This window comes from Herpailurus yagouaroundi, unplaced genomic scaffold (assembly GCF_014898765.1).
Source record: "Herpailurus yagouaroundi ecotype Mexico unplaced genomic scaffold, PumYag 159, whole genome shotgun sequence".
NCBI classification, from domain to species: Eukaryota; Metazoa; Chordata; class Mammalia; order Carnivora; family Felidae; genus Herpailurus; species Herpailurus yagouaroundi.
In genome coordinates, this window is record NW_024412400.1 from 75,082,361 (window position 1) to 75,107,567 (window position 25,207).

General features: G+C 34.8%; 1 protein-coding gene across 7 annotated transcripts in view; it reads left to right on the forward strand.

The window, feature by feature from the left end:
• ATP11B (ATPase phospholipid transporting 11B (putative)) overlaps nt 1-25,207 on the forward strand; it is a 127,745-nt gene that overhangs the window by 97,063 nt on the left and 5,475 nt on the right. For 2 of the 7 annotated variants that reach the window (XM_040480863.1, XM_040480864.1), the window contains exons 26-31: nt 5,909-5,932; nt 8,462-8,527; nt 9,081-9,184; nt 10,718-10,883; nt 13,327-13,412; nt 24,707-24,840. In XM_040480863.1, the coding sequence (XP_040336797.1) occupies nt 5,909-5,932; nt 8,462-8,527; nt 9,081-9,184; nt 10,718-10,883; nt 13,327-13,412; nt 24,707-24,809 (549 nt within the window). In that variant the 3' untranslated portion in view covers nt 24,810-24,840. Of the gene's footprint in view, nt 1-5,908; nt 5,933-8,461; nt 8,528-9,080; nt 9,185-10,717; nt 10,884-13,326; nt 13,413-16,367; nt 16,494-24,706; nt 24,841-25,207 lie in introns of those variants that run through there. The other 5 variants (XM_040480861.1, XM_040480866.1, XM_040480865.1 and 2 more) reach the window with 4 other exon arrangements.

Here is a 25,207-nt window from a genome sequence, read left to right on the forward strand (position 1 = left end):
GGGAGGGGCAGAGAGAGAGGGAGACACAGAATCTGAAACAGGCTCCAGGCTCTGAGCTGTCAGCACAGAGCCCGACGCGGGGCTCGAACTCACGGACCGTGAGATCATGACCTGAGCCGAAGTCGGACGCTTAACCGACCAAGCCACCCAGGCGCCCCAATGATAGCTTTATTATAGTTCTCCCCTTATTATAGCCTAAGTGATTTTCCATGTTATTAAAAATGCTTCAAAAATATTTTTCATGGCTACATAGTATTTTATTATATGTCAGAATTTAAGTATTCCCTTGATAATTTAAATTTGTTTCTTATGTTTAGTGACTCTTTTAAAATTAAGTTTTAAGCATGCTGTATAAAAAGATAAAATCTTAATGAAGATTTTTTTTCATTACCATGTATGAATTGTTGGTTTCCCTTTTTTTGGTAACTCAATTTGTAAATCATTAACTTCTTTCCTCTTTTAGCCTAATTGTTCTATCACTCAGATATATACCATTAGAAACTAATCTACTACTCCTTGCCACCAATACTAGGTATGGTGGGAAAGAAGCACACATTGGGATCAGGTGAAATGACTCCACAACCTGACACCTGAAGTTACCATTTGAGTGATTTTGGATGAGTTAGTTAACCTCTCTAAGACTCAGTTTCCTCACCCACAAAATTATATATAGGAGCAGAATCCCTACCTTCTAGGTTTGCAGTGAGGATTATTATATATAAAGAGCATTAGGCATAGTGGCTAGCATGTACAAGTACTCAATCAGTCTTAGCAGAGTTAGTTGTTATTTTTACCATCCAATAAGTATTTTGAAGACCCTGCCTTCCCAATCCCATCTGATCAACTTCTCCTGGAATCTCTCTCCTCTTTAAATGTGTATGTTAAACTGTCCTTGCTGACTCTCTCAGAATGTGCTCATTTTAGTTCCAAGCCACTGTTATATTTCATCTCTTGACTCTTTTTTCCCCGAAGTCTTAGAACCATCTGTTCCTTAGGGTTAAGCCCACAGACCTCTGTCCTTTTGCTCCAGCCCTCCCTTACGTCTTCCTATACTGAAAATCTTTTTAGACATCTAGCTCATGTCCCATTGTTCAACACTGGATATGTTGAATGGTTTCTGTTTTCCAGTTAGTTATTCTTGTGTGCCCAGCAAATCTACCAACAGTTGAAAGCCTGAAGTAGAAAACATTATTAAGGGGAAGTACTGGGAAGAGGAATAGCTGGAGATAAGGATGAAGTTGATGCAAATCAGTGACCCTGAGAGAGGAGCAGGAGAAAGAGTTGAAATAGTTTGGGGTCCAGGTAGAGCAGGACAGTTCAGGAGAAGTTAAGATTCCACTCCCATTTTTTGTATAAGGGTCTAGCAGTATCATGAATATTATAAGTATGAATTTTCGACAAATATTTTTGAAGTATTCACTCATTCTTTTTTTTTTTTTTTTCAACGTTTATTTATTTTTGGGACAGAGAGAGACAGAGCATGAACGGGGGAGGGGCAGAGAGAGAGGGAGACACAGAATCGGAAACAGGCTCTAGGCTCTGAGCCATCAGCCCAGAGCCTGACGCGGGGCTCGAACTCACGGAGTGCGAGATATTCACTCATTCTTAATTTCTCTTTAACTTAGGAAAGAATTACTCATTTTTCATTTTTCTCAGATCTTTTTTTTTTTTTCTTTCAACGTTTTTATTTTATTTTTGGGATAGAGAAAGACAGAACATGAACGGGGGAGGGGCAGAGAGAGAGGAAGACACAGAATCGGAAACAGGCTCCAGGCTCTGAGCCATCAGCCCAGAGCCTGACGTGGGGCTCGAACTCACGGACCGCGAGATCGTGACCTGGCTGAAGTCGGACGCTTAACCGACTGCGCCACCCAGGCGCCCTTTCTCAGATCTTTTTAACAGGACTTCCTTTCTTTAGTAAAATACAAGCACCCTGATAAAATCTTCTCTGAGATTTGGAAAGAGTAATGTATATAACATGGCTGAATGCTTGTTTGTGTGTGTGTGTCTAAAAACTGCTTTCCTGTGGGTAGATCTTTACCTTCACAGCACCATTTAAAAATGACATAGTGACTAATTTTTAATTATTTTTCTCCAAAATAGTAGAAGAATTAAATTCATGTAAAATTTGCCTAGCCTTATGCAGGCTTAAGATACTCCTAGTGCTTGGAGTTACAACCTGGAGCTTATCTTACAATGCAGTGGTATCATCACAAACATTTGTCCAGAAGTCACAGATAAGTAATTTGGTGGCTATATTGCATGGGTAATCTTTTCATTTTATTTTCAAAGCTAAAAATGAGCTTAACATAAAACTTTAAAGTATTTCTGTAATCCAACAGAATCAACTTTTTTGGTGTTTTTAAACATGCTTCATGGAAAAGCACAATCACCATTTCTTTTATGTTTAAAGAGTTTTGACAAAAGTTAAAATGGTTATAGAATATTTGTTAGAGATCTTGATGTAACTTTATGTTTCACAAAAACTTTAGTTTTATTTTTTTAAGATTTTGTTTTGATTCCAGTTAGTTAACATGCAGTGTTATATTAGTTTCTAGTGTACAATATAGTGATTCACCAGTTCCATACATCACCCAGTACTCATCACAACAAGTGCCCTCCTTAATCCCCATCATCTGTTCAGCCCATCTCCCCACTCCCCTCTCTTCTGGTAATCATCAGTTTGTCCTCTATAGTTAAGCATCCATTTCTTAATTTGTCTCCCTCTCTTTTTCCCTTTGCTTGTTTGTTTTCTTTCTTAAATTACATGTATGAGTGAAATTACAATGCTAAGCGAAATAAGTCAGTCAGATCTTAATATAACTTAACATTTTTTTAAGCCCTCCAGGGGAACCTGGCTGGCTTATTAGTCAGTAAAGCATGCAACTCTGGATCTTATTGTTGTGAGTCTGAGCCTCACGTTGGGTGTACAGGTTACTGAGAAATATAAAAAAATGAATTAAAAAAATTTTTAAGTCCTCCAAAAATAATGAAAACTGATTTCCATTAAATCATTTTTTAAAAACACCTTGAGTTGTATTTGATATACAGTAAACTGCACATATTTAAAAATAGATAATTTGATACTTTTTAGAAAGTCTTTATTTTAATTCCAGTTAGTTGACATAGTGTTCTATTAGTTTCAGGTGTGCCATACAGTGATTCAATTCCTTATGTCACCCAGTGCTCATCACAAGTGTATTCCTTAATCTTCATCACCTATTTAACCCATCCTTCTACCCACCTCCCCTCTGGTAATCATCACTTTGTTCTCTGTAATTAAGAGTCTGTTTCTTGGTTTCTCTCTCTCTCTCTCTCTCTCTCTCTCTCTCTCTCTCTCTCTCTCTTCCCTTTGCTGGTTTGTTTTGTTTCTTAAATTCCCCATGAGTGAAATCATATGGTATTTGTCTTTCCCTAACTTATTTCACTTAGCATTATACTCTCTAGCTCCATCTGTATCGTTGCAAATGACAAGATTTCATTCTCCTTTAATGGCTGAATAATATTTCATTGTGTATATATACCACCTCTTGTTTATTTTTCAATCAGTGGACACTTGGGCTGCTTCCATGCTTTGTAAGTAATGCTGCTGTAAACATAGAGATACATGTATCCATTTGAATTAGTGTTTTTGTGCTCCTTGTAAATAGCCAGTAGTGAAAATTGCTGGATTATAGGGTGGTTCTGTTTTTAACCTTTTGAGGAACCTCCATACTGTTTTCCACGGTGGCTGCACCAGTTTACATTCCCACCAACAGTGCTCAAGTGTTCTCTTCTGCACATACCCGCCAACACCTGTTGTTTCATGTGTTGTTGATTTTAGCCATTCTGATAGGTGTGAGGTGACACTTTACTGTAGTTTTGATTTGCATTTCCCTGATGGTAAGTGATGGTGAGCATCTTTTCTGGAGTCAGCCCTCAGGATGTCTTCTTTGGAGAAATGTCTGTCCATGTCTTCTGCCCAATTTTTAATTGGATTATTTGTTTTTGGGGTGTTGAGTTTTACAAGTTCTTTACATGTTTTGGATACTGACCGTTTACTGGCTTTGTCATTTGCAAGTATTTTCTCCCCTACCATAGATTGCCTTTTTGTTTTGTTGATTGTTTCCTTCATTGTGCAGAAGTTTTATTTTGATGCAGCCCCAGTAGTTTATTTTTGCATTTGTTTTTCCTTGCCTCAGGAGACACATGTAGAAAAAAAGCTCCTGAGGCTGTTGTCAAAGAAGTTCTTGACTGTGTTCTCTTCTAGGATTTTTATGGTTTCAGGTTTCACATTTAGGTCTTAATCCATTTTGAATTTATTTTTGTGTATGGTGTAAGAAAGCGGTCCAGTTTCTTTTGCATGTTGCTGTCCATTTTTCCCAACACCATTTGTTGAAGAGATAGTCTTTTTCCCATTGGATATTCTTTCCTGCTTTGTAAAAGAATGTGATACTTTTTTTTTTTTTTGCTACTTTTTTTTAACCACCTTAACATTTGTAAGAGTACAGTTCAGTATATTCATATTGTTGTACAATAAAATCGTCAGAACTTTTTCAACTTGGAAAACCAAAACTCTATAAACTACTACCCATTTCTCCCTCTTCTCAGCCCTTGGAAATCAATTCTGCTTTCTGTTTCTAAGAACATGACTATCTATGAAATCATTTTTTTTTTTTGAAAAGCTAAATAATTGGGAGGTAAACACCAATGAAGAATGTTTATTTCAGTAAAGTAAGAGGTACTAAAAACAAATGACTGTCTTTTTAAAAAAAGAAGAATTTATCTCCTCCTCTCTTGATCTCTGCAGAGTAAGTAATCTCATCTTAGAACACACTTATTCTGACAGTGTTGCTGTTTGGAATATTTTTGGAAATAGCTTGTATTGTCTTCCTATGATCTCAGCAAGGTAACTTTCTCAGGGAAAAAGCTATTTAAAATCATAGATGGGGAAGATGCTACTTAAGATTATAGATAAGAAAGAAGGTAGAAAAGCAATTCAGATTCGAAGAGTTCACCTCCAATAAAGTGGACTTCTGTAGGATGCAAAGGCAAAGGCATGTCAGCTTGGGTAAGAGTACATTAGAAGACTAAAACACTACAATGAAGGAAACAGAAAGGAGGGAATTTTAGTCATATGGTGAGAATGGAAAACCAAGATGATATAGGGAGGAAAATAATCAGGAGAAGAGTTTTAGAGGTAGCTGAGTTCCCATCATAAGCCTACGTGACATTTTGCTTGTTGGGTGGTTTCAGCCAAAGGCTTCATAAGAAAGAAGATTAAAGAAAAACAGCTCCTGTTAACTCAGGAATTCAAATACTAATACCTACTCCACTCATTCTCAATGGTCTGATATGAAAATAACAAACTAGGCAACTAGTTAAAATGAGATCTGGCCCAAATAAGGGTTTTTTTAAATTTGCTTGTTTTGGTTTTGTTCTATTGAAGTGTGCAAGAACTAAAAGGAAAATGTCTACCATTAATGATTTGTGTCCTTATGAAATTGTACCCAGTTTTAAAAACTAAAATAACAAATTACAAATATATATATAGGATTGGGAAAAAAAGGGAAAAGTTTTTAGAGTATTCTAATTCTAGTTAGACTTCTCCAGTGGAGATTTTGGAATTATCAGAACCATTCTAAAATACATTTTGTACACTATTCCACCACATTAAAAATTTAATGAGGTATAACATATTAAGGAAGAAAAAGTAATTCACCCTCATCAAACCTTCTAGGTCTGGACCATTTGCCAGATTAATTAGCAACTCAAGGTAGACTAAAGAGATGAAATTTCAGGTTGTAATTCTGAAAGAGAAAAATAAACTTTTTTATACTGTTCACTATTTTTTCTTGAAATTATAATGATTTCTCCCCTTATTTCCTATCCTTAATTAATTTCTCTTTCATGCTATACATGTCATCAGCTGTTGAAACCTAACCACCAAATGGTAAGAGCTCTGTGTTAAGACTAGAAATATGTCATTTTGTATCTGTATTCCACAGTGAATACAGTATCTTTTATTTCAACTTAAATGATTTAACCACTGTAATTACCAGTCAGGTCATTCAAGAACAAATATGCAGTTAATTCCTATAAGTAGATACAGATTTCTTTGAATAAAGCGTTTTATGATTAATACAACTTTGATTATCTAGTTCATTAAAGAATTTCCCTGTATTTCACTTATTCATGAGACAAATATTTAAAGCACTGGTAATACTCCAGGCAATTGATAGAAATTGAAATTTAGTGTACATTAGAAGAGAACAGAAAAATACACTTTGCAGGGCACCTGGGTGACTCAGTCAGTTAAGCATCCGACTTCAGCTCTCACAGTTCATGTGTTAGAGCCCTGCATTGGACTGTGTGGGTTCAAACCCCAGGACGGGGTCTGTGCTGACAGCTCAGAGCCTGGAGCCTGCTTCAGATTCTGTGTCTCCCTCTCTCTCTGACCCTCCGCTGCTTGCACTCTGTCTCTCAAAGATAAATAAACATTAAAAAAAATTTTTTTTTTAAGAAAAATATACTTCGCTTCTTATCGTATCACCCAACAATTGATCAAATGTTTAAAATCTATAATAAAGAGAGTTTGTATTGGAGAACTAAACAACTGATTAGGGAAGGTAATTCATTTATAGATCTCTGTATAGTTAAACCTAATACAAAAAGTTTTCATCTTTTGTTTATTCTTAAACCCCTTCTTGCCTAACCTGGGGCTTTACTCCTGCAATTATCTTTTCACCTTCCTTCTCATCAATCTGTCATCCTCTATTAGATCATACTAGTCACCATACAAACATGTTCTAATATTTCCCATCTTCTAATGAAAACCACAGTTCCTTGAGCTACAGATTGCGTTTGCTGTATTTTTTGTGTATTTTCAGAGCAAAATTTGAAGAAGTTATCTTTTTTTGCTGTTTCTACTTCCTGTTTCCTCTTCTCCCTTGAACATACTCCTGTGGGGCTCTTGCTCCCAGCACTCTGTCAAAACCATGTTCTTTATGGTCACCAGCCACCCCTACATTGTTAAATCCAAGAGCATTTCCCAGCCCTTATGAACTCAACCACTGGGCACAATTTACAAAGCCTTCCTACCTGTCGTTATCTTCTCTCAGCTTCTATAACTTACTTTGGCTTCTTTACTGACTATTCCTCTTCAGTCTTCTCTTCCTACCCTCAGAATCAGGGCTTCCCACCTTCTGCACTAATGATATTTTGAGCCAGATAATTTTAATTGTAGGGGTTCATCCTAGGAGTTGTAGGATGTTAAGCAGCATGCCTAGCCCCTACCCACTAGATACCAGTAGCATACTGGTAACATATCTAGCATACTAGATCCCTTTCTTACACCACACACAAAAATAAACCCAAAATGGATGAAAGACCTAAATGTGAGACAGGAAACCATCAAAACCCTAGAGGAGAAAACAGGAAACAACCTCTTTGACCTCAGCCACAGCAATTTCTTGCTCAATGCGTCTCTAAAGGCAGTGGAATTAAAAGCAAAAATGAACTATTGGGACCTCATCAAGATAAAAAGCTACTGCACCGCAAAGGAAACAATCAACAAAACTAAAAGGCAACTGACGGAATGGGAGAAGATATTTGTAAATGACATATCGGATAAAGAGTTAGTGTCCAAAAACTGTAAAGAACTTGCCAAACTCAACACCCAAAAAACAAATAATCCAATGAAGAAATGGGCAGAAGACATAAATAGACACTTTTCCAAAGACATACAGATGGCTAAAAGACACATGAAAAGATGTTCAACATTGCTCATCATCAGGGAAAGACGAATCAAAACCCCATTGAGATACCACCTCACACCAGTCAGAGTGACTAAAATTAACAACCCCGGAAACAACAGATGTGCAGATGTGGAGAAACGGGAACCCTCTTGCACTGTTAGTGGGAAGGCAAACTGGTGCAGCCACTCTGGAAAACAATGTGGAGTTTCCTCAAAAACTTAAAAATAGAATTACCCTATGAGCCTGCTCACCTACGCTGTCTCCAGAAATACAGTGTCAAGTGATCTGCCATAACCTCTGGTTGGAATGGTTTCAGAAGACAGTTGTGATTGAAGAGTTATCATTTTTATTGTGTGACATGAATAAAGTAGTCACTAATAACTATCATTCTAACTAAAAACATCCTGTGTCACACAATCTCAAAGCCATCTTTGGGTTTCTAATCTGATAATGTTACCCAAAGGATCATTTTTACATGACGGTAATAAACATAATAATGCTTTATGTTTTTTTCATAACCTTTAACCTTTAACCTTTCATAACCTGCTTTAACCTTACAAATGTAGTCACAGATTTCAAATGTACCTGGCCTACATAATGCAAGTGATTTTTAGTAAAGAATGAAGTTATGTGGCTTTTTTCTTTTTCCTTATATCTGATTTAGCATCCTATTAATACTTAATGGAGTAATGGTTCTGGTTTTTGTTTTTTTGTTTTCTGTTTAGATGTTTGGAAACTGGACATTTGGCACCTTGGTTTTCACAGTCATGGTTATTACAGTCACAGTCAAGGTATGGTGCAGAAATTAGAAACATGGACACATTTTGTATCTGTATAATTCAAAGTTAATTTTCTTTGTTTTTTTTTTTAACTGTAGGTTGATATGTTCCCCTTTTAACTTCTCCTTTTTTTAGTCATGAATAATTTCACTGATTGCTATTTTAATATTTCATTTTAATTTTTATTAAAAAACATTTAAGTTTGTTATTTTGGAAAGCCTCAGCTGATTTTTATGGTCAAATAAAGGTTAACCTCACAATATTCATCTCTGAAATTTCACTTCCCTATATATAATGTTAAATAACCCAGGTTGTTTTAGTCCATGGAGTAGAGAATAAAGTATTCAATAAATTTCAGTGCTACTTCCTCATAGAAGAAAAACATTATAAACTTGAAATTATTCAATTTCATATGGACCCTTTCATTAATATTTATCTTCTGAGGGACTTGCCATAGGAACCTTAGGCACTTAAAATTACTACATTTTATTCTTGAATTTCATCTATGAGGTTTAATTTAAGTAAGTATTATTTTGTATTAAAGATTAAAAAAAATTTTTTTTAGATGGCTTTGGAAACTCATTTTTGGACCTGGATCAACCATCTTGTTACCTGGGGATCTATTATATTCTATTTTGTATTTTCTTTGTTTTATGGAGGGATTCTCTGGTAAGTAACTATATTATATTTTAATTATATTGCTTCAACTCTATTTATTATGATAGGTTATATTATGAACAAATTCTGCTCAGAGTAATTTTGAGACCCTATTCAGTAATAAATTTGCTTCTTTCAGTTGATCTTACTGATAGGGAGAAGCAAATTTAACAATTACTGAATATATACTATGTACTAGTGGTTTTAACTTAAGATATTATTATCTCTATTCTTTCAATATGGAAACTGAAAGCCAAGATAACAAAGGTTAAGAAGTAGCAAAGCTAGGGTTTAAACCACAGTTGTTTTACTGTACACTTAGTGTTCAAATTACACTAACCATATTACCTCTAAATTATCAGTGTACATAATATAAGTCACATAGAACCATTATTTTTATGAATGAGTTAACTTCTTTTTCAAAAGTAAATAATATGCTTTGTCTTTATTGGTAAAATCAGATATTCTGTCACTCTGATAGATTGAAAATTAATGCCTCTCCTAAGATTCTTTAGTGAGTGAGAATCTAAAATCTCTCCTTTGGAGAAAATTAATGCCTCTCCTAAGACTCTTTAGTGAGTGAGAATCTAAAATCTCTCCTTTGGAGAATTACATTTGCCCGCTGTGTCTTTGATGCCAGTGTCAGGCAGAAAACTACACAAAGTAGCCAAAACATCTTGGATTAAATATTAACCTCCATTTAGGATCATACAAGGATACCCTTATTATCATCTAGAATGTTTAATTTTAATCCTCTTTATTTTTCCATTTCTTTCTGTATTTCCCCATATTCTTTTTAAGTGATCTATACAAAAATTCCAAAAAGAGTATGTCGACTATACCTATTACTATGTAGAATTTGTAATTGTGAGTGTATTTATTGTAAAATACATTTTTAGAGAAGAACTTTTAAGAAGAGCTTTTCAGCCTAGGATTTGAGTAATCAGTATTTAGTTGCTTAGTGGAAAGTATTTTGTTACATACTTTTCCTTGCTATTCTTGGTCTCATAAGTCTGTATTACTGCATAATTCTTTTGATATCCTACTGCTCAGGTAGAGTTACGTAGTCAGCTACTTGTCACCCTCCTAATAATAAAAACTATAGTTGTCATTGAAAGTAATTAAATTGGATTTCATTTTTAACAATTAAAGTCTCTCTTGTTTTATTAGATATGCAGTTAATTATACTAATTCCAAATTTTGACCATTTTCCTGGAGTAATCTTAAAATTATGATGTTCACATATAGCGGATTTACTTGATGCTTTGATTTAAGAAATTGTCTTACCAGTTTTCTACTTAAATGTTTATATTTATTTTTGAAAGAGAGAGAGAGGCAGAGTACGAACAGGGGAGGGGCAGAGAGAGAGACACACAGAATCTGAAGCAGGCTCCAGGCTCTGAGCTGTCAGAACAGAGCCTGACACAGCGTATGAACTCATGAACTATGAGATCATGACCTGAGCTGAAGTTGGATGCTTAACCAACTGAGCCACCCAGGTACCCAGTTTTCTATTTCTATTAAGCCTACCTTCTTTCTTTGCAGGCCATTTTTGGGCTCCCAGAATATGTACTTTGTATTTATTCAGCTCCTATCAAGTGGTTCTGCTTGGTTTGCCATAATACTTATGGTTGTTACATGTCTACTACTTGATATTGTGAAGAAGGTATTTGAACGACAGCTCCATCCTACAAATACTGAAAAGGCACAGGTAACCACTTTTTATATACAATACCTTTTTAATTAGAGGTCTGTAATGATGAATAGCTGTCATTATAATTTGCTTATATCACAGAATAGGAAATTATCCATTCTTGTGTCAAGTATTTCGCAAAATAAATATTATTATATGTGATATTTTTTAGTTGTTTCTTATTTCTATTAATTTTGACTCCTGACAAATTAAAATTTTCTTAAATTATACTGTTTATTAACAGAGCTCTAGATTTAAATAGAAGACTATCAATTTATGTCCAGATAAACATGATAAATACGTTTTAAATAACATTACGGCATTCTATCAGAGATCTATAATTGGGATAAATCCATGTCTTTAGATACACATTAGAATTCTAGTATCAGTTTTTCACATTACTTTGTTTTCAACAAGAGTCTGAAATAAGTTCTTTAACCTAAATAATTTTTACAGAATGGATTTTTATAAAATATATTTTCTTACTAAATGCATATTAATAAATATTAACAATGTGTTACATGGTGTTTAAGAATATAGTCTTTAGAGCCTGATAATTCTCAGTTCAGAACCCAGTTCTACCACTTGGTAGCTCCGTAACTTTAAGTCTCCCTTTCCTCATGAGTAGTAAAATTATGATAGAACTATCTATTTCATTACCTTTATAATGAGGATTAAGTGAAATAATGTTCAATAACATAGTAGATGCTCAGGAAATAATAGCTATTTAGTTGAATGTGCCATTTTGTATATTTGACTTGTACATGGTTGAGACTTTTTCTGCATATTTGCTACACACTAAGCAAATTTGGTTTAAATTTTGAAAATTTAGTTGTGTATTCAAAAATAGAATAATTGCTCCCTAAGTATGTAGTGATCTGAGGTGGGTTCCTAAATGATGTATTAGCTTTAATTTCAATTGATCATATCAACATTTCTTTAGCATTTCTTTGCTTTGGTAACTAAGTCGTAGCCAATATACATTTTAACTCCATTGAAACAGCATAGGCCTCTGAAGCCTGACAGACTTAATTCAAATACCATCTTAACCATTTATAAAATGTGTGTCCCTAATCAAGTCACATCCCTAAGCCTCAATTTCCTCCTCTGTAAAATCAGAATAATAATTACTACCTTACATGATTGTCGAGATAATGAATATAAAACACCTAACCCTGGGCCTGTACATAGTGAGTCCTCAGTAAAAGCATCACAATTATCAGGACAGTGAGGATGTTGCTCTGTGATACTAATTTCCAAATGGGGCTGGGGAAATTTGCATAATTGATTACTCTGTGCTCACATAGTTACATCAGCATGGAGAAACTTTTCTATTCTGCAGTATATTCCTTAAATATGTATCAAAAAGGTTTGTGTATCTTTTTTCTAATCTTCAGACATAAATATTTATAGTAAGAAAGTATTAAATGTATTAAGTGTGTTAAATACATTGTCTATTACACTTTTTCTAGACCTTTATGGATAACACATTTGTCTTCCCCTCTTGGCCTATATAAAGTTATATTTCACCAAAATATATTAACGACACCACTTTTAAAACTTAATTCTTTATAAAAGTAATCAGATTTATTTACATTTATCTTTAGGTACATGAGAATATGTGTATTTATAGAGATTTCTTATGATAATAAAAAGTGATATTAGTTCTTGCTACCTTTTCTATGGCCTCTTTTTAAAGGATTACATAGGAAATATTTGTCACCTATAAGTAGACCTTTACACCAGAAAAAGCTAGAAGTATTTTATATATATTTTGGTTCTTTTACCATAGGTTAAAATCGATTAAAAATGGAACGTGGGGTAAACTAAACTTATTTTAAATGGGTGTGTAATCTAGTACAATCTCCCTTTTGCACCGCTAAACTTAATTTTAAATGACTTGACCCGATGTTCTATTGAGGTCCAACCCAAAGAGGAAATGTTTACTTCCATTCAGAGATCTTCTAACCTGCTGGGGGTTTTTGTGTTTTTTTTGTTTTGTTTTGTTTTGTTTTTGCTGAAACAGTATATGGTTATTCACATCCTATGTGTGACATTATTCCTTTGCTACAAGCAGTAATCTTTATTATTTCAGACTTATACCCTTACCACTGATTTCAAATGATGAAGAAATGGTTAGAAAATTGTCAGACACTTCATTGTTTGCCAAAAGTAGCAAGAAGAAAAAAACCATAAAAAAAAAAAAAAAAGAGTTGTCAGCATTTATTTTGAGCTTTGTTTTTCTCCAGAATAACCATGTGGTATTAAGAATGAAGAATAAATTCTCTTGATTGCAGAGCCAACAACCCTACAAATGTCAGTCATGTATGTGTACCATGTATATTTCCTATTCTTGGAGGAACAGATGTCTTTACAAAGTTTGTCCTGTGTCTGTCTCTTAGGTGATGATTACAGCTCACTGACTTGTTGTATGTACCATCCCTTTTCTGTCCACTTATAGATGTACTCCAACACAGTTGCTTTAAGTGACGAGTTCATCGCACTGCAGCCATTGTCGAGGGCCAGGAATCAGCTGAGCAAACTTAGGTAGAGTAGGAGGAGTAGAACCTTGTTAACTCTTCTGCATGCTAAAGGTCAATTAAACAATATTCAAAAGATGGGCAGAGGCATGAAATAAGAGTGGGGCATTTTTGTTAGCACAGCTCTGTCTCTAATTTGACCTTTATTAATATGTATATTAAAACTTAAAATATATATCCATTTCTTCTTTGAACTGAAAATTCAGATGAAAATTCAGCATAACAGGACAGAGATCTGTACCTTGTTATCTATTGTACACCTTAACTACCTTTTATAGTACAATTCTGATGCTTCTGCTTGTCATATTATTTTCATAATTAAGGATGCTCCTGCATGTTGAGTAATTTAAGCTACAGAAATTCATCATAAAGTTTAAAGTTTTTTTAAGTTTCAGTTACTTGGAACTGAGAGTTGCCCATTTTTTATCTTGCCTTAATTTGTGCTGTAAATACATGTGTGTGTTTGTCTTTGTACACTGTAATGGCTGCTAAAACATTTCATATCCTTGCTACTGTTTAGTGCATCTATAAATTGCACAATATATTTTGTATCTCATATATATATATGAGATACATATATTTATCTCCACAGACAGATTCATTCTGTCCATTACCACAAAAATAATAATATAGATGTCTTTTTATAGAAGAGAATGAAAGTTTTAAATCCTGAAACTTTTGATAATTAAGTCACCAGAACTATTTATTAACTTTAACTCCAGTCTGATTTGAAGAGAAAAAGTAATATAACTAATAACTAAAACAAAAATTTTTTTTTTTACTTTTGGAACTTTTCAGTTTCTCGCCGTCAGTATCTTGTGTATTCTTAATATGTTTTTTTAATTGTTTTTTATTCTCAAAGTTTCTAATCTATGTTCATTTGATCAAGCAAATGGCTTTGACAAAGCAATGCTTAAGTAATGGCTTTTATAACTCTGAGTTCATAATTTTGAGCTGTTCTAAAGTTTTATCAAACTTTTTGATTTTATTTTTACTATCTTCCAGATTTTTGATATATTCTACTTTGAATTACAAAGGTGTAATAATTGTACATGAACATAAAAATGGGTGTTTAAGTGGTAGTCACCTAAATTTTATGTTTAAAACAAGAACTAAAATCAAAACAAACTTGAAGATTTGCCTTCACCTTTGGTTGAGTTAAATATGTATAACACATGTTATCCATATGTGCCTTTCTGAAAACAGTGGGTATTTATCACATTTTTGAACATCTAATTATTTAACTCTAAGGCAGTAGGAGAGCTTGTTACTTAAAAGAACACTCTGACAAACTCTTTTGTTAAGTAAAGATAAGTTTTGTTTTGTAAATAATCTTGCCATTTTTATGAAATCGTATTTTCACATATCATGTTGGCTTAAATCAAGCCATGGTTTTTTTTTGTTTGTTTTTGAGCAATAATAGACTCAAAAACAATTGGGTAAGGATATCATAAATTAGAGAGATCCCAGGTTCTGTAGCAATGCGCTAGGGTAGTCAACTTAACATTCATCTATGAAAAGAACACAGTGAGAGCAGGTATATGATCAGGTAGCCTTTGCTGCAAGCCACTCTCCAGTCAGATGGTGTAGCAAAAGGAAGAGCCCTGTTGGGAAGACAGCAGCCCTGGATGTTAGTGATGCCCTTGGCACTGCGGCTTATGTGTCCTAACCTAATTAGTTCATCTCTGAGTCTCCAGGTCCTTTACCTGTCAGATGATCATTTTATGTACTGTGGTCTGTTTACTTATTGTCAGCATCAGAAAACAAAAAGAAATACTATGCTCAACCAAAGGCCAGGCAGAAATACCAGGTGTTTAAATGAGCAGTGAGTGACCACTACGTGGGCATTTGCTCCTAGCTGCATGAAGAACAAGTGTTCATATGTATCTGTCTGCTGCTGCATCCTGTGAATTTTGAATGCATCTTGTTCTTGAACTGCATTAAATAGTTTTTCTGGGTGTGATCCATGGTAGCTTAATTGTTTACTGTTGTGACAAAAAAGTTGTGCAGATATAAAATATCTTTAAGAGCCTTCAAATCTTTAATCAAGTTAGTACTTCTTAAGAACCATTAATACGAAACTATTAACTTTTTTTAATGAAAGAAAACTCATTTTGAGTATTTTCCCATCCCTTATATTATAGCCAAAGCTATAATATTAATAATAAGGTGTCTTTACATAAGCTTATTGTACTCTTGAAACCAAGGATTTCTACTTCATTTTTTATATATGTAAGACTTTCACCGTAGCATTTTGTTTTCACAGAAATAATTATTGGTCAGTCCTAAGACTGAGAAAACACATAGAAATAAGGAAAATTTTGTTTTGTATTCATTGAGGACATCTTCTTGTAATTTAAAAAAGATTAAAATTAGCATGGCTATAGGCACATACTCCTGAGAAGAATATAGAAACAGCAAAGAATAAAAATTTGTGTAAATTAGTTAGCACTCACTAAAAAATATATATTTCAAATTAAAGATTAAATTAATTTTGTTAAAAAATTAAATCAAGCCCCCTGCCCCTTACCCACATGTCTGACATTTGAAGGCCATGTGAATGAGCCTTCTACTCTGCTGACGTTCACTTGGAGTAGAAAAGTCTTTTAAGAAGGGAGCATAAGGGTTGTGAAAGTGGGCATACATACCTTTGCAATAAGAACCCTAAATCTTGGTGACAAGGAATTTAATAGAAGGAGTTGAATTTCAGTGAAGGAAATCTGGTTTTAAATTAATTTTGTGCACTGGAAAATCATGGCTTAATTTTGTGTGCTTTGTTGTATTCCCCTAAAGAAGCTGCCATTAGCTCTCTTTTGTGACGATAAATGAATGCGGTGTTGTATGAACATTCATTTGTGCCTCATAGATTGCAGACCCCAACTTGCTGTTTTGATTCTAAACCTATTATACAGTGAGAGTATTGTTCTGTAATATGAGACTTGTTGCTTTTCTGTCCTTCCAGATGGAAGAAGATAAGGGTTCAGTCAGCTCAGCATATGAATTTGCTGAAAGCAAGCACAGAGGGGAGGACAGTAGGCACCTGCTAGCTGAGGCTTGCAGCCAGCAGGACAGTTCTTGCGTGCACTAGGTAGTACTGCGCTGGACCTGCCTGGGGACATATCCGCTAAGTTCTCATGCTTGGGGCATGCTGTGGGAGAACTGGCCTGACTCCTAGTTTTTATTTCACTAATCCTTCATTGTTCCTCATGTGTTTACTGTTTTTGTTGACTTGTCTTCCTTTTTTGTGATCTTTACATTTTTTTATGTCCATCTCTGAATATTTTACTAGTCTCTCTTTGGAGTTACAGTGTTAAATCCTACTTCACCTCAGATTCTAACCTAGTAAGGTATTCTCACAACCTATTCAATAAACTATTCCTTTTTACTTCTTTTGAAAGTATGTCATGCTATTTCTGTTATTTCTGAAATCAGTTTTCCCATTTGAAGTGGTAGTTGTGCACCATTTTATGCATCTTAATATAGTTAGACACCAGATTACTTGTCTAGGTCTGGAGTTAAATGATCAGATGAGTGAGTGCTTAGAGGTACTGAATAATTTTCTGTTGACCGATAGTCCTCAGATTCTCACTTCTTTTCATAAACTTTCCTGGTTATATCTTTGTCCTAAAAAAGTATGAATTGATGAGGACTTGATTCATTCACCTCTTGAGGAGTAAATCCTGACAACCACTTCTAGACCTAATTAGGATATGCAGAATATTTTGATTGGTAGTAATTAGTAGTTACTAATTATTATTAGTACTCACTACTAATAATTATATTTTTGCTTGGGTTATTTGCCTTTTATATATTATAATTATTGGTCAAGAAGGTACTATTGTCTCATTTGGGATAAAACCTCATAAATGGTGAAACTTTAAAACAAAGCTACTTGAAAATTATAAATCTTAACTGTACCATGGAATCAGGCCATAGAACAAGTACGTAATTTCAAAAATCTGAATTATTCTGGGAGACATATTTTTAAAGTTAGATTACTTTAGTGAACTGCTCTAAATGAAAAATGTTGATTAATTATTTCATTGTTATTATTACTATTAATTGAAAAGAAATTCAAAACAATTCTCAACTTTTGTTTTGGGATGCTCTATATAATTATTTTTGGTATATATTTATCTGGTATTCTGCTTTGATAAATATAGAAAAATTCTTAACTTTTAAAATATGCCCTGATTGAGCCACAAGGAAAACTCAGCTGACGAGGTCTCTGGGTAAAGAGGGGGAGCTGGCCTGGATTTATATTATGTCCTAGATAATCTACAAAACAGATAATCCACATGGGACCTGATTAGACTAAAACTATAAAATTATTCCTGTCCTTTGTGATAAAAGTTCCCCAAAGGTTCAAGTTCAAGTGGATATTTCATGAGACATGGATCTAGTCTGCTTTGCTTTCATATGTCCATTAAAATGTATGATACAGTTGAGAGTTGAGTTCTTAGAATGCCCTAATAACAGGGGCCTTGTTATGATTTCTTTTACAAAGGGGTGATAAGTGAGTTTTCTCATCATCCTGTGATAGTTGGTCTTTCTTCCTGTAAACAAGATGATAGAAGAACCCTGTTTCAGTGAATAAACAAGATGATAGAAGAACACAGTTTCAGTGAATATGATTTTAGTAAAATTGCTGGGGGTATTACCCTGATCTGCAATTTTTATTTTATTATTTTTTTTTTTTTTGCATATCTTTCATTGTTGAGTGAAATATACCTTGAATATTTTTCTTATATGGTTTTCTGCCTTTGGTATGTATTTTGAGATAAAAATCACTTCAAAAAAATAAGTATTATATAATATCCCTCTTCTGTTTTTTCTGCCTTGAAATAGCAGTTGTTTTCCTCTAATCAAAATTTGGTCAGCTTTGTCAGATCAGGCAGAGGATGATGCTGAGCCCTAAATGTTGTCATGGGCTAGGGCTTTCTAATCATCTCCCTCCCTTCCACTGTCACCTGCCTCCTTGGCTTCCATTGTTTTGTCATTTCTCTGTCACTGGATTCCTGGCCTGTTCTGGATGCTCTCTTTCCAGCTGTGCTGTAAGGATGTCAACAGGATGTTAGGACTATTGACCTTTCTCATTGTGCACCTGGATGCTTAAGCCCCTGCCTGAAACCTGCCACCACCCCAAACAAAAAAACATTTTAAATAGTTTCAGCCAACAAGTCACCTTCCTCTTCTGTGACAAAGATGCTTCTAGCACTGTCTCATTTAATTAACAAAGAAGTGAACAACAAAGGAACAGAAAACCTTAATGGCCTGTATTCAGTCGTTTGCCACTAAAAGCTACACTTTTCTGAGTAAAATTTCTGTGAGGAAATAGAATTGAACATTTTAAAAAACAAATAATACTAAGGCTGCCATGAGTAGCAGGACCTGGCTGCATACCTGATAAGTACAACACTTTACAAAATTAATGTTATTTTCAAATCTGTGCTGACTTATTTGAGCAACTTTTTCATCTGGAGGTTGAAATGAAGAAAAATATTAGCGTTGACATTATTTCTACCAAACAGTTATCCTCTGACATTCTCTGGATGATTGATACTTAGAAAACTGAATCCTTAACATCAGCTGTACCATGGCTTAGTTCATTAATTAGTGCTATTCTGATTTACCCTCTCCATGAAAATTGGTGATTTTTCCATTTTTTACAGATACGGATACTCTTCTTCACTTAAATTTCAAATTCCTAGTCAGATACTGTTATTTATGTTGCAGCCACCTCATTAAAATAAAGGGGACTCAGTCTTTTTGAAACTAGAATAAACCAAATTATTAAAATAAGCATACCTGATAGATGTAATTCTTACCGTATGCTTATTTTAATAGTTAAATTTAGGCAATACATACAGATGTAAATCTCCTTTCTGGAGATACCTAAAGGACAGTATGGAGGTATTTAAATTTATAACCACCCAAAGCTGTTTGTTTTACTTGAGGAAAAGGAAAAGAGGGAAGGGAGCATAGAGGAGTGAACGGGAGCTTGAGGCATGTTATGGAGAAACAGGCCTTGAGTAGGAGACAGCAGTCTTCCAAGTGCCATCACCAAACAGCTCTTGCAATTCTGAATAATGAGATGAAGCCATTGTTTGTTTTAGGGGTTTTATTATTCTTAACCAAATTTGGGAATTAGTAATATTGGATGATTTTTGATTTCACATTAAAAAGAAAAACATTTCCTTGAACACAACCTTTTTTCTTTTCATAATTAGTTTCCAAGTATCTCCTTTAAGACTTAACAAGATTCTCACTTTGATTATATATTTATTATAAAACTGTTTTAAAGGCAACAGAACATATACAGTTAATAGTTTACTAATTCTTATTTAAACTTGAAAAAACTATTTGACTTGATAGGTAAGATAGCATAGAAATGACTAATTTAGAGATGTATGACAATTTTCTAACATTTAGAAGAGTCAAGAAAGAAAGAAGATATATAGAAACAGAAGCACTAAGAGAAACTTTTAAATGTTTACTATCACTGACATGAAAATAATGGAATAAGAGCAGTGAGTCAGAATTTATCTCAAAAGGCAAGTTCTGTAAAGATGAAAATTTTTCTTAATCTTTTTAAAATTTTTTTGTTTTTTTCAACGTTTATTTATTTTTGGGACAGACAGAGACAGAGCATGAACGGGGGAGGGGCAGAGAGAGAGGGAGACACAGAATCGGAAACAGGCTCCAGGCTCTGAGCCATCAGCCCAGAGCCCGACGCGGGGCTCGAACTCACGGACCGCGAGATCGTGACCTGGCTGAAGTCGGATGCTTAACCGACTGCGCCACCCAGGCGCCCCATTAATCTTAAATACATAGTCATATTGAATGCCCATAGTTTTTTGCTGGGCAGCCTTCTAGCTTTAAGGTATGTGGCCATTCCTGGGAAGCAAGTGCAATAGAGAGTGTCTTACCAATAAATCAAAATTTCTGGTAAAATAAAATGCCACCAGGTAGAGTCTCACTCCCATTACTTTGCTTTTTTTTCTTTTCTTGTATTTATAAGCCGTCCAAAAAAAGAAATAATTGCCTCTCCTTACTTTGAATGAAATGAGATTTAAATGCTCCATCCTTTTCCTACCCCCCGTTAGTTATACTGGCAGCTGTGGCTGCATGTACTCTGGCTGGACTCCCAGATCCTGAATATGAGATCAAAGATATATATATATATGGGAAAGTGGTAGAGCTTGGGAGTTTGCTAGAGAACAGTGTAGTTTTTTATATAGATAGCAGCTTTACACAACTAACCAGCATTCAGCATTTTTAAAGCAGCCAGGGTTTGTATATATTATACATATTATAATATATATTATATATGTAATGTTCATAAAATATATATATTTTAGCTTAGTTCAAAAGGTGATCTGAAGAAGTCATTTCTTTTTTTTTTTTTTTTTAATTTTTTTTTTCAACGTTTATTTATTTTTGGGACAGAGAGAGACAGAGCATGAACGAGGGAGGGGCAGAGAGAGGGAGACACAGAATCAGAAACAGGCTCCAGGCTCTGAGCCATCAGCCCAGAGCCCGACGCGGGGCTCGAACTCACGGACTGTGAGATCGTGACCTGGCTGAAGTCGGACGCTTAACCGACTGCGCCACCCAAGCGCCCCAAGAAGTCATTTCTTTATAACATTTTTGATATTTCAAGATGTTTACTCTCTCTGGGGTTGTCCATGTATTAATACCTTTTCTTAGATTTTAAAGTGAAAGGTTAGGAGTACAAAATAAGATTATTACCTAAAGTTAGATCCTGGCTTAAGCAGTATTCTACACATATGGAGCACTCAAATGCTGCTGACATTATGGATGTCCTCTTCAGTGAATCCTTGTCAGTTGAATATCAGCTATATAAGCAAAACACAAGTTGTTATATTAAGAAATACCAGGCAGACTCCTCGTTTCTCTCTAGTTTCTAGTCTAGTTTGGTGTTCCCTAGCCAAATGTGAAAGACCGGTTTGTTTTCTTGCTTTGTTGTTTTTAATTTCCAATCTATCACGGACCAATACTTTCGTAAAATGCAATAAAAATTAGTTACAGTTGACCATTGAATAATGTGAGGGTTAGAGGCTTACCGACCCCTCATGCAGTAAGAAATCCACATGTAACTTTGACTCCTCAAAAACCTAACTAATAGCAAACTGTTGACTGGAAGCCTTATCAACAACATGAAGTGCCAATTAACATATTGTATGTTGTAGATGTTATGTATCACAATAATGTTTTCACAGTAAAGTAAGCTAGAGAAAAAAAATCACAAGGAAGAGAAAATAACATTTGCAGTACTGTACATGTACTTGTTGAAAAAAAATTTATGTGTAAGTGGACCATGCAGTTCCAACCCATGTTGTTCAAGGTCAACTGTACTAGGAAATGAAATTTAAAAGATAAATAAAATAAGCCTTGATTTTAAAATTAGTATTAGATTCGGCAGTTATAAAAGTATTCTGTCAAATTGCCATAAAATATTTTAACCTCTTATTCTTACAGATCTGAAACACTTACCTCCTCATAGGCCAGTAAAAAATGTTTTCCCCAATCAACACTGATCCATGGATCACACTTTGAGTGGCACTGGTCTCTTTGCAAGGAAGCAGGCATAACAGCTACTTTCTTACACTGAGACTAAACATGTGCTGAATACACATCATACTTTTCTACCCACACATAGTTACTCATTCTCTTCACCTAACAGCTACTGAAATCCCGCCCAGTTTTCAAAATGTGTTCCAGATGCCATCTTTTCCGTCAAATCTTTCATGCCCTCCCACCAATACCAGCAACGACAGCTTTCCTCCTCTTTTTTAGTATTTGTAGTTTGCCTCATACCATAATTATAAGAAGGCAGCATAAGAGCATGATAAAGAGTTGTGGGCTGTGGAATTAAAGAAACCAAGACTCAAGCCTCAGCAGGGTGGTCTTGAACAAATTCTTAGCTTCTCTGTTTCCTCATCTGTAAAATGTTTCTGAATATGGTGCTTATCCCTAAAGTTTCTTATAAGTTTTAAATGAGAATAATCCATGAGAAGCATCTTAATAGTGACTGGCACATGCACAGTAAGTATTCCATTAATGGAACTGCCATTATTATTTTTTCCTGACTTATCTCCCACCTTTTTCCCTTATTAACTTATTAACTCACTAGATTGCCGTCTCCTATAAGAACCAGTACAGTGCCTTGTTCAATAAGTTAAAGTTTAATTTAATACTCTGGTTTCTCTTCAGATCGAACAAATCTTTCGCCTTTTAATTTAAGTGCTTATACTATTTAAATTACACAAGCAAGCAGTGGAATAGAATCCAGAAAGAGACTACTGATAGCTGGAGAGGTGAGGGAGGTTTCATGGAGATGATAATATTTAAACTGAACTGGGTGTAGGAGTCAGCATTCTGACTCTTTGGTGACCAGCCCTGACATATGCCCAGAGGCAAGGAACACTGCATAGGTTGGCTGTGTGAAGACTGTACAGGAGCATTGGCAAGTTGAGCAGGAAAGGTAGCCTGAGGTCAGGTTACAAAGGGCCTTAAGGCCTCCTTGTTGTATTGTAATTTTTTGAGCATGTGGGGGCTTTAGAATCCTGTTTCCTGTAGAGGGTGATTTTGAGATGGAGGAAAACAGAGCCCAAGGAGGAAACTGAGAGACTAATGAAGTCTTATTACTTAAACCAACATTTCCTAAACTGTTCCTCTGAATATCAATATTCTTCCTAGTGTTGACTGATTCCCAGGGGCGGCGGGTGTGGGGGAAAAGTTTTACTTTAAAAAAACAAGTTTGAGAATTCGCACTATGTCTGGCTCTCCCCCTGGAGATTGACCACACATCCTGACTTATTGACAACACTTTGCTCAATAAGTCTATTTAGACCATCACTGAACTGTTTCCCAAACTTAATTAATAGGCCATGGAACTTTTTTTCATGAAACATCTGTAAAACATCTCTCAAAACACAGGTTAAGAAACAATACCATAAACAGTCCTAAACCAAGGGTATTGTGATGAAAGAACAAGTAAAACTTGGCTACTTCTCAGTGCTTAGCAGATCCTAGGACATTGGTGCAATCAGGTAATTGCCAAACAGGAACTGTGTTGTCTCACAATGCCTGCTATCTGGCAGAATTACTCTGAGCAGCGAGTTTGCAGACCTCACCCACTGCTTATGGTCAGAGTGCCAGGTTATTTATGTTCCATCATATTTGTCTTCTGTCCATCGTGAGTGTCTGTCCCCTGTCTGTCCCCTGTTGCCATGCCTACCCTCAACACTTGGTGATTCCCAACCTTTGTGAATTGCAACACTCTAATAAATGTATTTTCATTGTTCTCCCTCCTCTATACTTTCCAAAGATTTGTTGTACAGTATGTTATATATGTAAAGGAAAGTGAATGAAAATAAGTTTGTTTAAAATAATAACCCCTGAGAAATTTAGGAGTGTCCTTGTCTGTGTCAAAACCAGGGTTGGGATTCATTGGGCTATGTGGTCATACCATTTTTTCCCCTCATTTTAACAGGATTAAAATTAGTAGTAGTAATGGCTTTAAGTTATTTTGCTGGGTTATTTATGCCTGAATCAGTATAAATCTTGCATACCTTCAGAAATTAATAAAAGTCCTAATAGTAGTAAGTCACTTGTTTAAGAGATTTTACTACATCTACCATTAATTTTTTTAAAGCAAGATAAGCTGATTAGGGGCATAATTGGCTCTTATTAGTTGCTTAGCAAATTTAAGGTAAATGATGCTTTTTTCAAGGATAATTATGGAGTGCATATATATAGAGTGCTTAGAATTTGGCACATAGTAAACACTACGTATTTTCTACTATTGTTGTTGAAGATTGGGGTTAGGTCCTGCCTGGTTGTTATTTCCCAGTCTTCAAAATGGTTCACACTCCACTTTTCTCAATTGCTAGACATTTGTAATTGAAATTACAGGAGCATTTCACATAAACAAAAACTCAAAGAAGAATTCGAATTCATTCAATTTGAATGAGTGATGTAAATCATTTTGACTAAAATAAATAAGATATAAAATCCAAAATCTTTGCATATTTAAATAATATCCAGCCACTTATTTTTATATAATTATTTTGTTTGACTTCTAATTTAGATCACAGTGCCTTTTAAGCATTTTTGAATATTACTCTTAGAGCCCTTCATCCATTTCCATGTTATAGAAAACATATATGTATATACATTACATTTGGTTTTAAAGTGCTTGTTGTAATTTTTTAATGCTTTTTGGAAATCCAAATCTGTAAATAACTTAATTTTTTTCTGCTTCAACTCCTTCAGCTTATTAAAGCAAATTCAAGTATCAAGTGCTTGGACTCCATGTGCTGTTTCTCAGAAGGAGAAACAGCGTGCGCATCTGTTGGAAGAATGCTGGAACGAGTAGTAGGAAGATGTAGTCCGACCCATGTCAGCAGGTGTGAAATTTCTTTAAGTAGCCTTTGCTGCAGATGAGTATCCTATAAACTGGAACAGGATGAACCTGCATCTCTAGATACCTAATAAATCAGCCGCTGGTTTTACCAACTGAAGCGGGGAAGTGTGCTATTTATTAGCATTCTTTGATGGTAGATTTCACTTTGTGGCCTTGGGGTAGGGGGCTCTTTCGCTAACAAAGGAAGAGAAAGCACCTTTGAAGAGACTTCATCTAATGAACGAAACATTTTGCTTTACAATCTTTTTAAAATGTGCTGAATAGGTATGGTACTCTTATTTGGTTTTTATAACTTTCTTTTTTTGATTATACCTTATATTACTGTTTTATTTCCTGTATTTGTTTTTTGT